Source organism: Solea solea, chromosome 4 (genome assembly GCF_958295425.1).
Source record: "Solea solea chromosome 4, fSolSol10.1, whole genome shotgun sequence".
Classification (NCBI taxonomy): domain Eukaryota; kingdom Metazoa; phylum Chordata; class Actinopteri; order Pleuronectiformes; family Soleidae; genus Solea; species Solea solea.
Genome location: NC_081137.1, coordinates 14527544 through 14540627, shown reverse-complemented (window position 1 = coordinate 14540627; position 13084 = coordinate 14527544). Strand labels below are relative to the sequence as shown.

At 41.9% G+C, this 13084-nt stretch overlaps 1 protein-coding gene across 3 annotated transcripts in view; it reads left to right on the top strand.

Annotated features, from left to right (window-relative positions):
• Positions 1 to 13084, top strand: part of srrm3 (serine/arginine repetitive matrix 3) — an 84649-nt gene that overhangs the window by 68025 nt on the left and 3540 nt on the right. For 2 of the 3 annotated variants that reach the window (XM_058627433.1, XM_058627434.1), the window contains exons 8-14: positions 138 to 188; positions 811 to 918; positions 2555 to 2717; positions 10786 to 11084; positions 11178 to 11429; positions 12167 to 12292; positions 12543 to 12677. In XM_058627433.1, the coding sequence (XP_058483416.1) occupies positions 138 to 188; positions 811 to 918; positions 2555 to 2717; positions 10786 to 11084; positions 11178 to 11429; positions 12167 to 12292; positions 12543 to 12677 (1134 nt within the window). The remainder of the gene's footprint in view (positions 1 to 137; positions 189 to 810; positions 919 to 2554; positions 2718 to 10785; positions 11085 to 11177; positions 11430 to 12166; positions 12293 to 12542; positions 12678 to 13084) is intronic. The other variant, XM_058627435.1, reaches the window with a different exon arrangement.

Sequence of the window (13084 nt, the reverse complement as noted above, 5' to 3'; positions counted from 1 at the left end):
TTATTGAGTACTGTTTGCTCAAAAGACAATGCAGTCCATATGGGCAGGTACAGTGATTTCTGTTTTTACAAAGGGTAATTTCCATTGCTTTAACGTTCGTGGCTTCATTATCTTCACACGTGACATTTTGTTTCCAGATCGGGCAGCCCCAAGAACAAACACAAAGACAAGACTAAGCAGAAAAAGAGGTGAGACTCACAGTGAATCCCTGTGATGCCATTTACATGATAATGCTGAGCTGCCACAGCGGCAGCATTTTTTTTGCTTTTCGCAATTAAACAACGCCTCACATTAATTATTCGTGAAACTGGATGCTCTGTGCAAATTCAGTATGCAGTGTGTGAGGGATAATTATAGCACAGTTTGTCCTCCGTACACAAAAAACAAACAGTCACCTCACTCACGAACAATGGGTATAATAGGCCCCACATGCAGTCTCATAAATTTATATTGGTATTTTACAGCTATTATCGCTGGCCCAGACTCACAGAGAATGTCAACAAGTGGAAAGCACAGAGTGCATCTCCTCTTTATGTATTATGTGCAAGTTCAACACAATCTCACTGTAATATATTGCTCCCTGTCTTAATTAGAATATATATTGAAAGTGTGTGGCGGTGCATGAACTGTTTTACATTTCCATGGATTGACAATTGAGCGTGCTGTGGCGTCTGTTTCATGCATATATATACATTTACATTACTGTATGTGTGTGTGTGTGTGTGTGTGTGTGTGTGTGTGTGTATATATATATGCATTGCTTTGTGTGTGTGTGTGTGTGTGGTGTGTGGTGTGTGTTTCATCCATCAGGTCCCCTGGTGAAACCCCGGGTAGGAGTTCACAGCGTCAAGGCAGCTGTTGCAGTTCCCGTAGCGCCTCCCTGTCCTCCACTCGCAGCACCTCCAAATCTCCTGCGAGGTATGATCACTCGATACGCGCACACACACACACACACACACACACACACACACACACACACACAAACACACACTCTCTCTCTCTCGGGTTTGCTTTCCTCACCGGGGACTTGCATTGACTTCCATTTATTTGGACAGCCTAATTAAAGCGTCATCCCTGACCTTAACCTTACCATGATTCAAATCTTAGCCCTAAACTTAACCAGTTGCTCAGAATTTAGTTTCTGCCTCATTGGAATCCAAGAGGACACGTACACACACGCACGCTTTCACACATGCTTTGTTTTGGCACGCACTGATAACACTGTGTTGACTGTCGAGCAGTTTCCCTGGTGACTGACAGTCAGTCTCTTTCTCGTACGTCGTACGTCAAGGTCACCGTGACCTCATGAAACACGTCTCACACACATCCGCTCCAGATAATGCAGGATGATTCAAATTCACAATAAAACGAGTTATTAATATTTAAATGCATAGCAATATAGCCTGTTGATTAATGGCAACTAATCCCTGAAGCTTCTAATTCAGTGGCGGCTGGTGATAAAAAAAACAAACAAACATAAAAGTACAAATTGAGGTATAATCTGCCAAATATTACCATCTTAAATGAAATCAGGATATTTTGAGGTATAAAAAAACACAATTAAACACATGCAATATAAATATAAATATAATATAAATTACAAGTCAATAATATAGAGCAAATGTAATTAAATAAAATAAACACCTGCAATTAAGTTTTATAAAAACACGTATTAATAGTTAAAGACTAAAGCGAATGGTACTCCAGTTTATTATTACACCAAATTAAATACCAGGTCTAAAAGAAACCCACAGGGAGAGCTTATTATTCTCCATATTTTCCACATTCACTCTTCTCAGCCATGACTTCATCCACAGTTTTTTTTGCGTTTCTCAGAACAAAACATTGCACACACAACAGCTATTAACTGACAACGCTTACAGTCCGCCTACATGTCTGTTTATATTCTGAGGTCACGTTTCTTTGGGATCCCAAATCCCTCTAATCTCCTCCCTGAAATGGTTGAATTAAACACCATGCGTGCCGTCCTGTGTCTTGACTGGATCGTCTAGTCCTTGCTCTCTCGTTGTGTCTGTGGTCTGCCATGTTTTTAAAATCAAGTCCGAGGTGAAAACCCTCCAGCGTGGATCAGGCTTAAGGTGAACAATGGCCGATCGTTCACCCTCTGACCCAGTTTCAGGTTGCTGGTTTCACCTGAGTCAAGGTGTGAACGAGGGTCATCCAAGAGACACAGTGTGCTATTGTGTGGGTGATGGACTTCATTATTGTTGTTCTGTGTGTGGCTGTTGTGAAAAGAGCTCAGGACAGCATTGTAGGTGGCTGAGTGATGGTTTCTCCCAGTTCGATAGCGTCCTTCACTCCTCTTTCAAACCATGTGTCTTCCCTGGCCAGAAAGCAAACATTATCCTCCTCAGAAACATCTGAAGGACAAGGGACAATCTTTTTAGGAAACTCCACTTAACTATCACAGGTGCAGTCACCTACAGCTAACTAGAGATGAAAATTGGTAATCCAGCCTAATATTTAGGGGTTTATGAGCACAAGCTTATCGCGCTTCATCTCTCGTTTTTGCCGTGCGGCTCTGCTCTTTCAGACTAAACTCCAAGCACAAGACTGATGATCCAAAGGTGTCCGGGACCTCGCTGTCCACTGGTCCCCACAGCCTCACCACGTGGCACAACGGGGACCACACCCAGCGAAGCCGCAACGGCAAGGCCGGCAGACTCAACCACGCTGACGGCGAGAAAGGGAGCGATGTATGTAATCTCGTCTATTTTGCTCCCACTCCCCCCCCCCACCTACCCACTGCAATGGTATTCACCACAGTTTTCAAATCAGTTTGATCTCTCTCTTTTGTGTTTGGTTGAAAATTCCCAACGTTGATATTGAAAGGTTTTTTTGCTCTTTCATCAGCAATTCCAAGGATTTTTTTTTAATCATTACTAATATTATTTTTGATGTGTTAAAGGCAGCTCTGTCCTGTATAAACCGTGCTGCTCTTGCTGCTTTTATTTGTGGCTCTCTTTGACACCTCTGCCATCTTGTTTTTTTGTTTGTTCTTGTTGTTTACCGGCAACAGAGGGAGGGAGCAAAGACAACCAAGGTTCTAGTGTCTCTGTTCTGCACACATCCTCAGAGTCACTGAGTAAAACAGCCACATTGTCACACAATGTTCCCGAATGAATGAGCAAAACGACTATTGTTTCATCTGAGCGGGTGCCTGCTGCAACATAACACACACAAAATAATACTAAAAGAAAACACTAAGCCAAGAATAGAAGAACAGGTATGACAACATAACACAAACATTTGCTCCCACTGAAAGCTTCATGTGTCAGTGACTTAAAAAGATTATATTCCAGTTTGCTTAAATGCAGTTCAACATATAAACAAGGTGCAGTTCACCATACCAGGTATCAGCCATTTCTGCTGAGCTGTATGGAACGTTTAAAGTCCCTAAATAAGAACAAATCAAACAGGAAAGTGAAATGCAGTACACAACTGGATCTGAAGCTGACTTCCTTTTAGATTTTAGATATAGATTTTTCCTTTTTTTTCATTTTGTTCTGTTATATGTAACAAAAGGCAACAGAGATGAATGTTCAGCAGCACATTGCATTTCTGTGTTGTCCAGGAGACGGCAATGTAGACCTGCCAGTCCTAAATGTCATTAGATATCATTAAAACCCCTAATGCATTACACAATGAAAAATAACAATAGTGCAGTCACAGCTTCCATGACTTCCTGTTGGCTGACCTACTGCAGGGATGCTATTCCTATATTTAATTTAAATATATATATATAGAACAAACTGTTAAGTCAATAGTAAAAGCATAATATGTGCTTTTATTTCTTTGTTTGATTCGTTTTTGTTATGCCACGTTAACATTCTCCATAACACCATTTATGCTGTGAATGAATGGATGAACGGATGAATGGAATGGGCCTTTTCTTTAGTTTTGTTCTCAAAAAATAAAACAACCAATGCACAATATGCTCATAAAGCCTACGGTGTTATGGATTACTCATGAACTGTGCCTTGTTAGTATCTGATTATTTTTATTTAAAAGGCCTGACCCGCCCTTGGTCTAGTCGTCCATACTATAGCTTATTATTATGTATGCATAAGATAAAAATGAAATACATGGCAGCAAAGGGATCACCTGTGAAACAAAAAACTAATCATCATGTAGACACTCCCTCCAATGACTTGATGTCTCCTATTTTCTAATCCTTGCATGTGTCTACGAGCTGTCATCTGATCGCTCTCCCTCTTTCTCTCTCTCTCTCTCTCTCTCTCTCACTCTCTCTCTCTCCTTTCTTTGTCATTCCTGTCACTTATTTTTCCTTATTGATTTACGTGGTATTTACCCATGAATAAATGCCCAAATCTTTCTGTCTCGTTTATATAAAAAGCACTCAAATGCTTTGGAACTGGACCAAGTAGGTTAAACTGGGTACGTGCACTGGTTTATTTTTGTTAATACCGTTGTCTTTCTTCTCAAGCACATGCTCTGCTCAGTGATAGATCCTTTTCTCCTACAGGCAACAACAATCAAACAGCTCCTGCTCAAACACCAGGGGGGTTAAAACACAAGCTCCTTCCTACCGTTTTTACTTTACCATGTCAACGTGCATGTTACCCCTATAGGTCTATAGGTGGCGGTGTATCTCCTATCCCTGACGTTCTGTTTCCACTCTGTCTGTTAAGACCAGTGGAGAATGGCAAGGGATGTCAGAAGAATAATGTTCTCTGTTCAGACGGGATTCAGTAAAAAGAAGAGCATTTTAATTGGCTCTGTGTAGTATTTAAGATGATGCTGCCCACCACCCCCCAACTAGATTTAATCTCCTCCAAAGGCTTAGAAACTGTCCTCAAGCTGACATCCTTTCACAAGACGCTGGTTACAGTATGTGTGGTAAATCCTGGATCTAAGTGAAGTCTGATGTTACTGCAGCAGTTGTGTGGTTTAGCAGATATTCTGTGTAGCAGCTCTGGTTTTCTACCATTAATCGCAGTGTGTGTACATGTTAGTTTTCCCTCAAGGCCTATTTGAGACTGTCTCACCCTCTGCAGGAGACACAGTCCTGGATGCTTCCCAGAGAAAAGCTTGAGGAGCAGATATGCACTGTTCTTAAGCAGGGGTGGTTAAGTTAAGTTAAGTTAAGTATTTGCCTGAACGTCATCGGAGGCACAACATCAGGACAAACTTGTCAGCAGACAGAAATAGTGGAAAGAAAAAGCCCTTCTTCTATTGGTATTGGTCGCTTGTGGGGGTTTTTTCAGTCACTGAAGTAAACACAAATAATCCAGCTCTGATCCTTTGCGGTGCAAACATTCCATTCAGAGCTCAACTCTGTGGGGGAAAAGGGAAGCAGCATCAAGAAAGATGGAATTAGTTTAAGAATGTGTTGTAAGTACAAAAAACTGTTTAGAAATGATTTCAAAAAGGCAGTGCATAGACTGTTTGGTAAAGCCTTTTTATGGGAAGCATCCGAGACTGTCTCCCACTCAGTTGTTGAGACAGTCCCAACCAGGACAAGTCATCCTCTTGCTCATTAATTAAGGATGTATTCAAACACTTGAGACATAAGTACACGGACTCTCTTGAAAATAACGAGGACAACTCACGCTTTTATGAACATGAATGTTATTTCAAAGGGACCCAATCCATTTTGAATGCAAGTGCCCTCCCTTCTCTTTGAGAGTTTAAACAGCAGATCTGACAGAGCTCCTCAAAATTATGTTTTTTTTCTGAAGTGTTGTTGTATAAGGTACTGACACACAGTTTTTGCTGTGTGGATGAATGATCCTGTGCTATAAACCAGTCCGAGACAAGGACATTTGCTCCCAGTAAAAAAAGGAGACAACAATAGATTTTATGCACCACTTAATGTTATCATTAGACAGCGTTTTTTCCAAAAGAACACTAAGGTTTAAAAACTGCTTACTGTTTCACACCAAAGCCCAGAGACAAAAATCTGGATTTTTACCTCACATCTACTCTGCTGGTAAACTCTGAAATATAAAACGTATGAAATCTTAAACTGAAAGTCGCAAAATGACACATTTGAAGTTACTGGTGGGGTAAAATCGCTGAACTTCACTGTGGACTTTGGTGTGGAGAGTGTTACAAAGTACCATAACCTTCACTTTCCAGTCAGGATAAATTAGTTAAGAAATTCTTAGCGTATTGTAGGTTTAAATAGATGTGCCCAAAATCTGTTTTTGGGAGTATCCTTGTTGGCAGCCATGAGTCAGTCGGTGCGTTTACATGCGCGTTCAAAGTCCTGTTTTAGTCGAACTAAGATAATAATTTTCCTTAATGTCATGTAAACGTGCTAGTCTGACTAAAATCGAGTTAGTCTTAGTGGGACTAACATACCTGGATAATGCGGTTCATAGTCTGATTAAGCTTAGTCGGACTGGAGACAGACTTCAACCAACATTTCAGGCCTGGAATTCATACGGCGGCTACGTCTTTCTTCAAACAACACAATAACCACCAGAGTCATGCATCGATCTAACCTGGATCAGGATTAACACAATGTTTCTGTGACATAAATGTCAACAGGGAACTGATTCAATAGGAGTCAGTTTATAATCGGACTCTGCAAGTCGTCCAATTGCCTGTCTTAGTCGGACTAAGGCCTTAGCTCAGTTAAACTGTGCACGTAAACGTACTGACTGTCAGTGAGCTTTCATCTTCTCCTTTCCTTCTACTGGTTTTCAATTCTGGAGGCCAGAATGTGGTGCTCAGTGCAGCTCAGTCCTTGCCGACTATGTGTCAGTACCTCATATAACCACACCTCCCCCCCCCTCCTCCACCACAACTCTGTTTATCCTGATGAGTAAGACAAACATTGCTTTGAAGGAAGTTGGGCTGACATCCAAAAGAAATCATACAGAATGCAGAATTGCTGCTGCTGAAGAAGATCCAGGCCAAAATGAGACTGGGTCCCTTTCAAATGAGATTATTCTCTCAGTCGTCCATTGTAGCAGTCACTGTCCCCACCCCCCTGACACTCTTCTACCCTTGTCTCCTCCTCTCCTCCCTGGTCATCTGTGTCCTGTGTGACTCGCGTCTCTCACTTCTTGTTGTCCTGACATTTTTCTTTCATATCTGCCAGCTCTGCATGCTCCACCCACACCCACCTCCTCCTCCTCCTCCTCCTCCTCCTCCTCCTTTCAGCTCGACATGGATGTCCACTAATATGACAATTATCTCGACTCGCTTACCCACCCTCCATCCCCACCCTGTTTTGACACAAATATGGCTGCATTTGTTCAAGCGAAAAAGACAAATCAAATCATGTAGCTTTTAGATTCATCCTTTGTTTCTAATTTCACGTTGATTTTTTTTTTTGTTTTTATTTATTTTTTTTTCAATTCCATGTGGATTTTTGTTTCTTTATACTTTTCGGTTTGTTTAGTTCTCCTTAGTCTCTGGACTAAAATATGTAGCTTTGATACTAAAAGAGGTCATTGTCTTTTTCCCATTTCGCTGCGGAGAACATTCCTTTCTCCTTTTTTGTTCCTTTTTTCTTTCTTTCCTTGTTTCTGTTGATATTGCATACGTGTCACTGATTGAAATGGAAGGTAGGTAATGCTTTGCCTACGCACGTGATCTTTATGCAGATGAGAATGTGACAAGCACCCTAGCCTGAGTGACGTCAATGTTTCTCTCTCTCTCTCTCTCCTTCGCTATCATTCTATCTTTTCTCTTTATGTTATTTACCAATGGTCTCTAACCAAATTAATTTCACTTCATCAGTTATGATTTGACTCTTTAAAGATTGGATTACATAGAGCTCTGGTTTTTCTCTTTCCTCCTTAACTTCATTCTGAAGTCCAATATCCCGCTCTATCTTCCAGGTCCACTTTTTTGCTTTCTTTCAGTTTTTTGGTATAATGCATTTGTGTTTGTCCAGCATCTCTCTGTCTGTTGGTGAATTAGTACATCCTCCATATGATTTTCACCATATTGATTTCCACGACTGTTTCTAACAAAATGTCATAAGCACCAGTGGTTGTGTGTGTCTTATTATATCAGCACACAGACGTCTTCACTAGAGCAGAGGGGGGGGCTCCTCTCTGCCAGGATCAGTAGGTGTTTTATTTGCTGTACCTTCGGTCAAAAACCAGTCCAAGTAGCACATGATAATTGACGTGGAAGTTTCCAGCTAAATATATGCTGTCATTTAAAACACAATGTTTCCTCATGACCTGCTCGGAATGAGCAGCAAATAACTGTGGCTCATTTTTCGGTATCTAAACTTATTCACTTCAACAAACTGAAACTGTACATAGTTAAAATAATACGGCTGGCATTACTCTGTGTTTCCTTACTGTCAACAAATCTCTTGCAAAGACCAAAGCCAAACAATCTTATTCGTCTGACGATACTTTGGTTAGTTTCAGTTACAAACCATTCAGGTAAAATGTCTCATCTTAATTGCATTTGTGGGGCAGCCCATAACCAAGCAGGTAAGAGAACTTGGCTTGTGACCAAAGGGTTGCCGGTTTGAGTCCCAGGGGGGACACATCCAGTGTTCTCATTGTGGCTTGGGCCCAAGTCCGGATAAATGGGAGGGTCGTGTCAAGAAGGGTCACCAGCGTTTAAAAAAAACAACAAATCTCTGCCAAATCAAATATTAAGTCAAGCTTCAGTTCAATATTTACTGTGTCGTAGATTGTAAACAACGATGGAGAATTAGCAAATGAGATGCCATCTAAATACTAACTACAATACTCAGTCTTTGAATTGTTTCTAACAATTACAAGTTGCATTTTCTTAAATTGGCACAGAACAATCAAAGATAGAAGGATTCAATTATTGTTCACTAATTGCATTTTGTATTTTAAATTTGGAACATATTCATTGTTCAGCCCTAGTTACAGCTGTGTTGTACAATACATGGACTCATGGGAAGTCCTCATTCATTTTGCAGAGATTTGATCATAAACCACACATTGGTTTAAACTAAATAGAATAAAATGATAATTATTATTATAATAATAATAATAATAATAATAATAATAATAATAAAAATAATAATAATAATAATAATAATAGTAATTATGACTCAAGATGAAAGTAATCCTGAGGGTAATATCAACATATCTACTTTAAAAACCTACATGCAAATCCATCGTGGATGAGATATTTCACAGTCTAAGTCAAAGTTATCTCTCCATGTTGTATTATTATAGTGAATAATAGTAAACTGAAACACATTTGGTTCTCTAGTATTAAAAGAACAAGTACAAACCTTATGTCGCCACAAATTAAAAGAGTATGCGTTCATTGTAATGGAGGAACACGGCACTCGGGGCACAATGGTGTGTGTTTTAAACAACACAACTATGAACTATATCAAATAAATACATATTTGTTGAAGGACATTTTACCCGGGCAAAGGAACGACGACAACAACAATATGAAAACACAGACGGCAAAGAGCATACGGAGGACACACAATACACAGAAAACATGGGATTGTTAGTTATAGTTGACAGTGCATGAATACATAATACTGCCAGCCTTTTCCCTTTTAGTACAAATGTTACTTTAAAAACAAGTTTCAATTCAATCAAGTTTAGTAATAAAACAAAAATAAACCACATTGTTATTGTTTAATCAGTTCAGTACTTTTTAAGGTTCTTGCGTGAGTCAACCTCTCCCCAAAATAACACCCCGTGGTTGCCAGAAAAAGAGTCAGTCTCTGTAATAAACCAAGTCCGAGGAACTACATTAGTGGGGAACTCCAGTGTCTTGTATGAAGGAGGCCGTGAGCAGGTAAAAGCTCAGGTTTTCTACCTGTTGTAGATTCTATGGAGAGAGAAAAAGGGTCAACGGAATAAACCTTTAACTCTCGCCAGTCGCCAGTTGCTCTCTGATGTTCAGGACCATGAGCGCGCGCGGAGGATTGACTCTCTGTGTGAGGGACTCCCCTGCACATAGTGGTTTTCCTCTTTGCTTTTGAGTTCTTTTCCATTGATGTCCATGCATTGTTTCATGAGTCACTGGCAGGGAAGGGTTTTGTGTCTTTTTCTCTTGCATTTTGTGAATCTAATGATGCACTTATGTTGCCCCACTTTTCCCTTTTCTTCATACCTTACCTACTAAAGGAGGGAATACCACTTTATTGGTAAGTGGATGTTAACCAGAAGGGAGTAAATCAAGAGTAACCATTTAAAAAAAAACAAAAAAAAACAAAGAAAATGGGTCGCTGTTCACATCTCAGCAAATGTCTTCAGGAAAAAAAATCCAGACAGAGAAATTTGAGTAGCAGAAGATTTATTTGATTCGATTGATTCAATAATTGTGATCTTTATTTTGTTCCTTCCATTTCTGTGATGTTCTGTCAAGTTGTCTTCTCTTTCTGTTCTTTTTTTTTTTTCTTTTTTCTTTTAAATCATTACTAAAATAACTGAAGAAGTCCTCTTTTTCTTCTCTACACAATCTGTAGCTCTGTACTCTCTGCCTCTGCTCTTTAACTTATTTGGGTCACAGTTTTTCTTTTCTTTTTCTCCCTCTCTTCCTTCTCCTCTTAGTTTTTTTTTGTTTGTTTGTTTTTGCGATTATGTTTTCTTCAACTCATTATGGTTTTGCATGCCAAGTATTGCATGCGCTGCACCATAGAGGACTATCTATAAGCCATATGGAGAAAACCTAGCTCTTTTTCTTTTAGATGTTTACCTTCTTTTGGCAAGTACACCGTAGCTATCAATCACCAACCGGAAAACTCTCTAATGCTCCTTTTGTCCTTTTTCTTTTTTCTTTTTTTCCCCCCCTTTGTTGGTCATCATTTCTCTACAGAAGCTCCATCTGTTGACTGCTGCCTCTGCAAGCATCCAGTCCAGTACTCTGCTGAGAGAGCACAAGCTCCACAGCGCCCCCAGCAGGAGCCAAACGGGACCAACGTGTGCAGCAGGAGAGGCTGGGAGTGTGGACGGCAGGAATGCAGCTGTAGGGAGCTCCGTTTCCCAGACGACTGGGAGGAGAGGGAGCCAGAGAGGCCAGAACAAGAGCTCCCACTCCCCGGCTCACAGCAGCGACTCAGCCCATTCCCTGCACAACCACACTCACAGAGGGAGGAACTCCCGTCACCAGAAAAAGTGAGCTTTCATGAAACTTATCATAGCTGGGTAAGTCGACTTTAGCCGAGCTGCTTGAGATAATTACTCCGTATTTTCCGTCACTTGCATCAGGACGAAAGGAGGCCACTCCTCCAAGCGTCACCACCGCACCAGCCGCGGTCAGGCGCACCATCGGAGCCCGTCGGCATCTCCGGGGCGACACTCGCACACGTCAGCCCGGAAGAAAGAGGAGTCTCGGAGCAAAGCCAACCTCCGACAACGCAGCAGCTCCTGGAGCAGCGGCCGCTCGTCCTCACACTCGGCATCCAGAGACAGAGGCCCGAGCAAGGCCAAGTCCCCTCACAATCGACAAAACAACTCCAGGTGAAACATCGCCCTCCTCCTCCTCTTCTTCTTCTTCTTCTTCTTCTTCTTCTTCTTCTTCATCTGGCTTCAGGTCACCACAACAAATCCTCTCATGTCCTCTCCTGTAACACTACCTGTCATGTCCTCCTTCACAGCATCCATGGTCTTCCTCCTCCTGCCTCTTCAACATGCTTTGTCCAATATAATCAAATGTCCCTACTCGGCACGTGACCAAACCATCTCAACCTTGACTCTCCTTACTTTACCTCACACTGTTCAACCTGAGCTGTCCCTCCAATATTCCATCCATCCATCATCTATCACTTTATCCTCCACATGAGGGTCACGGTGGGGGGGGAGCTGTGTCTCAGCTGACATGGAGCAATCGGCAGGTTCCACCCAGGACATTTTGCCAGTCCATCACAGGGCCCCATGTAGAGACAAACAACCACTACACCAACCATGTGGTCTGTCCCTCCAATTTCCCGGTCACCCCCCGGCGAAAATCTAAGCACCTTGTCTCTGCCAGTGTCTTTTAGACAGTCCAACTCTCTCCAAGCCTTACATAGCAGGCCTCACTACCTTCTTATAGACCTTCACTTTCACTTATGCTGCTATCCTTCTGTCACACGTCAGCCGTGACACTTCACCCACTCTTCTTCACCTCTCTTATGCACAGAAACATCACTCTGTCTCTCTCACTCACTCACTGCTTTTTTGTTCTCTTTGTCCTGATGCACGTGCTTGTTGTGCAGAGAGAGGGACAGTCCCAACCGCTCCGACACCGACAGCCGGGCTCGCCGCCGCTCACGCAGCTACTCGCCCATTCGCAAAAGGAGAAGAGACTCGCCCAGCTTCATGGAGGCTCGCAGGATCACCAGGTAATATTATGTTGAATATACTCTGAATATAATGCCTTTTAATGTTTAACAAAGCGTGCGTCTTCCCTCCTCCTCCACAGACGAGTCGACGCTTAAATACTGTGTTTGATTGTTGTGCTTGACATGTTTGTGTTTAGTAATTAAAAAAAAAAGAAATAAAGACAAAAGTTTTCCTTGTCAGCTGTACTTTCTCATACGTGTGTGAGCAGACATGGGTGAAACACGTCTACCTTGTCATCTTTCACTTCAGTCTTAAAGGTCCTGATGCCAGGACAACGGGATGCTGCCGAACTGAGCTGCCGCAGGCTCGTTACCGTGGTAACAGTTGCTGCGCAGCAGGGACCCCTGTAGTCTTGACTCCTGAAACGCGGCTGAACAGCGAAAGGTTCCCCTGAGTAAACCTGTCCTCCTCTCTCTCTCTCTCTCTCTCTACTCCTTCCTTCATCTCTTCCCTGATATTTACACCTGTCCTAACGCTGCATCCCACTGTGATTATGCACTAACCAGGTAACACAGGGATACGGGGATGAAAGTGCTATCAAGGTGTATTAAAGCTGGTCCACACTTACTGCAGAAGCTGCAGGGACCAGGCGGAAACACATCAGCTAAACCTTGATGGCACTTGGCTCTCCTCACACTGCTGATTTCTTTCTGGGTGTCATTGGCCTCCACTGAGAAGAAGAGGTTCTTTCGGGAGCTAACCGCTTATTTACCTTTCAGGAAGCACTTGTTGAGTGGCAGTCTGAGCTAAAGCTTAAACTAACAATATACTTTTCTGTGCTCTGTGTGTGT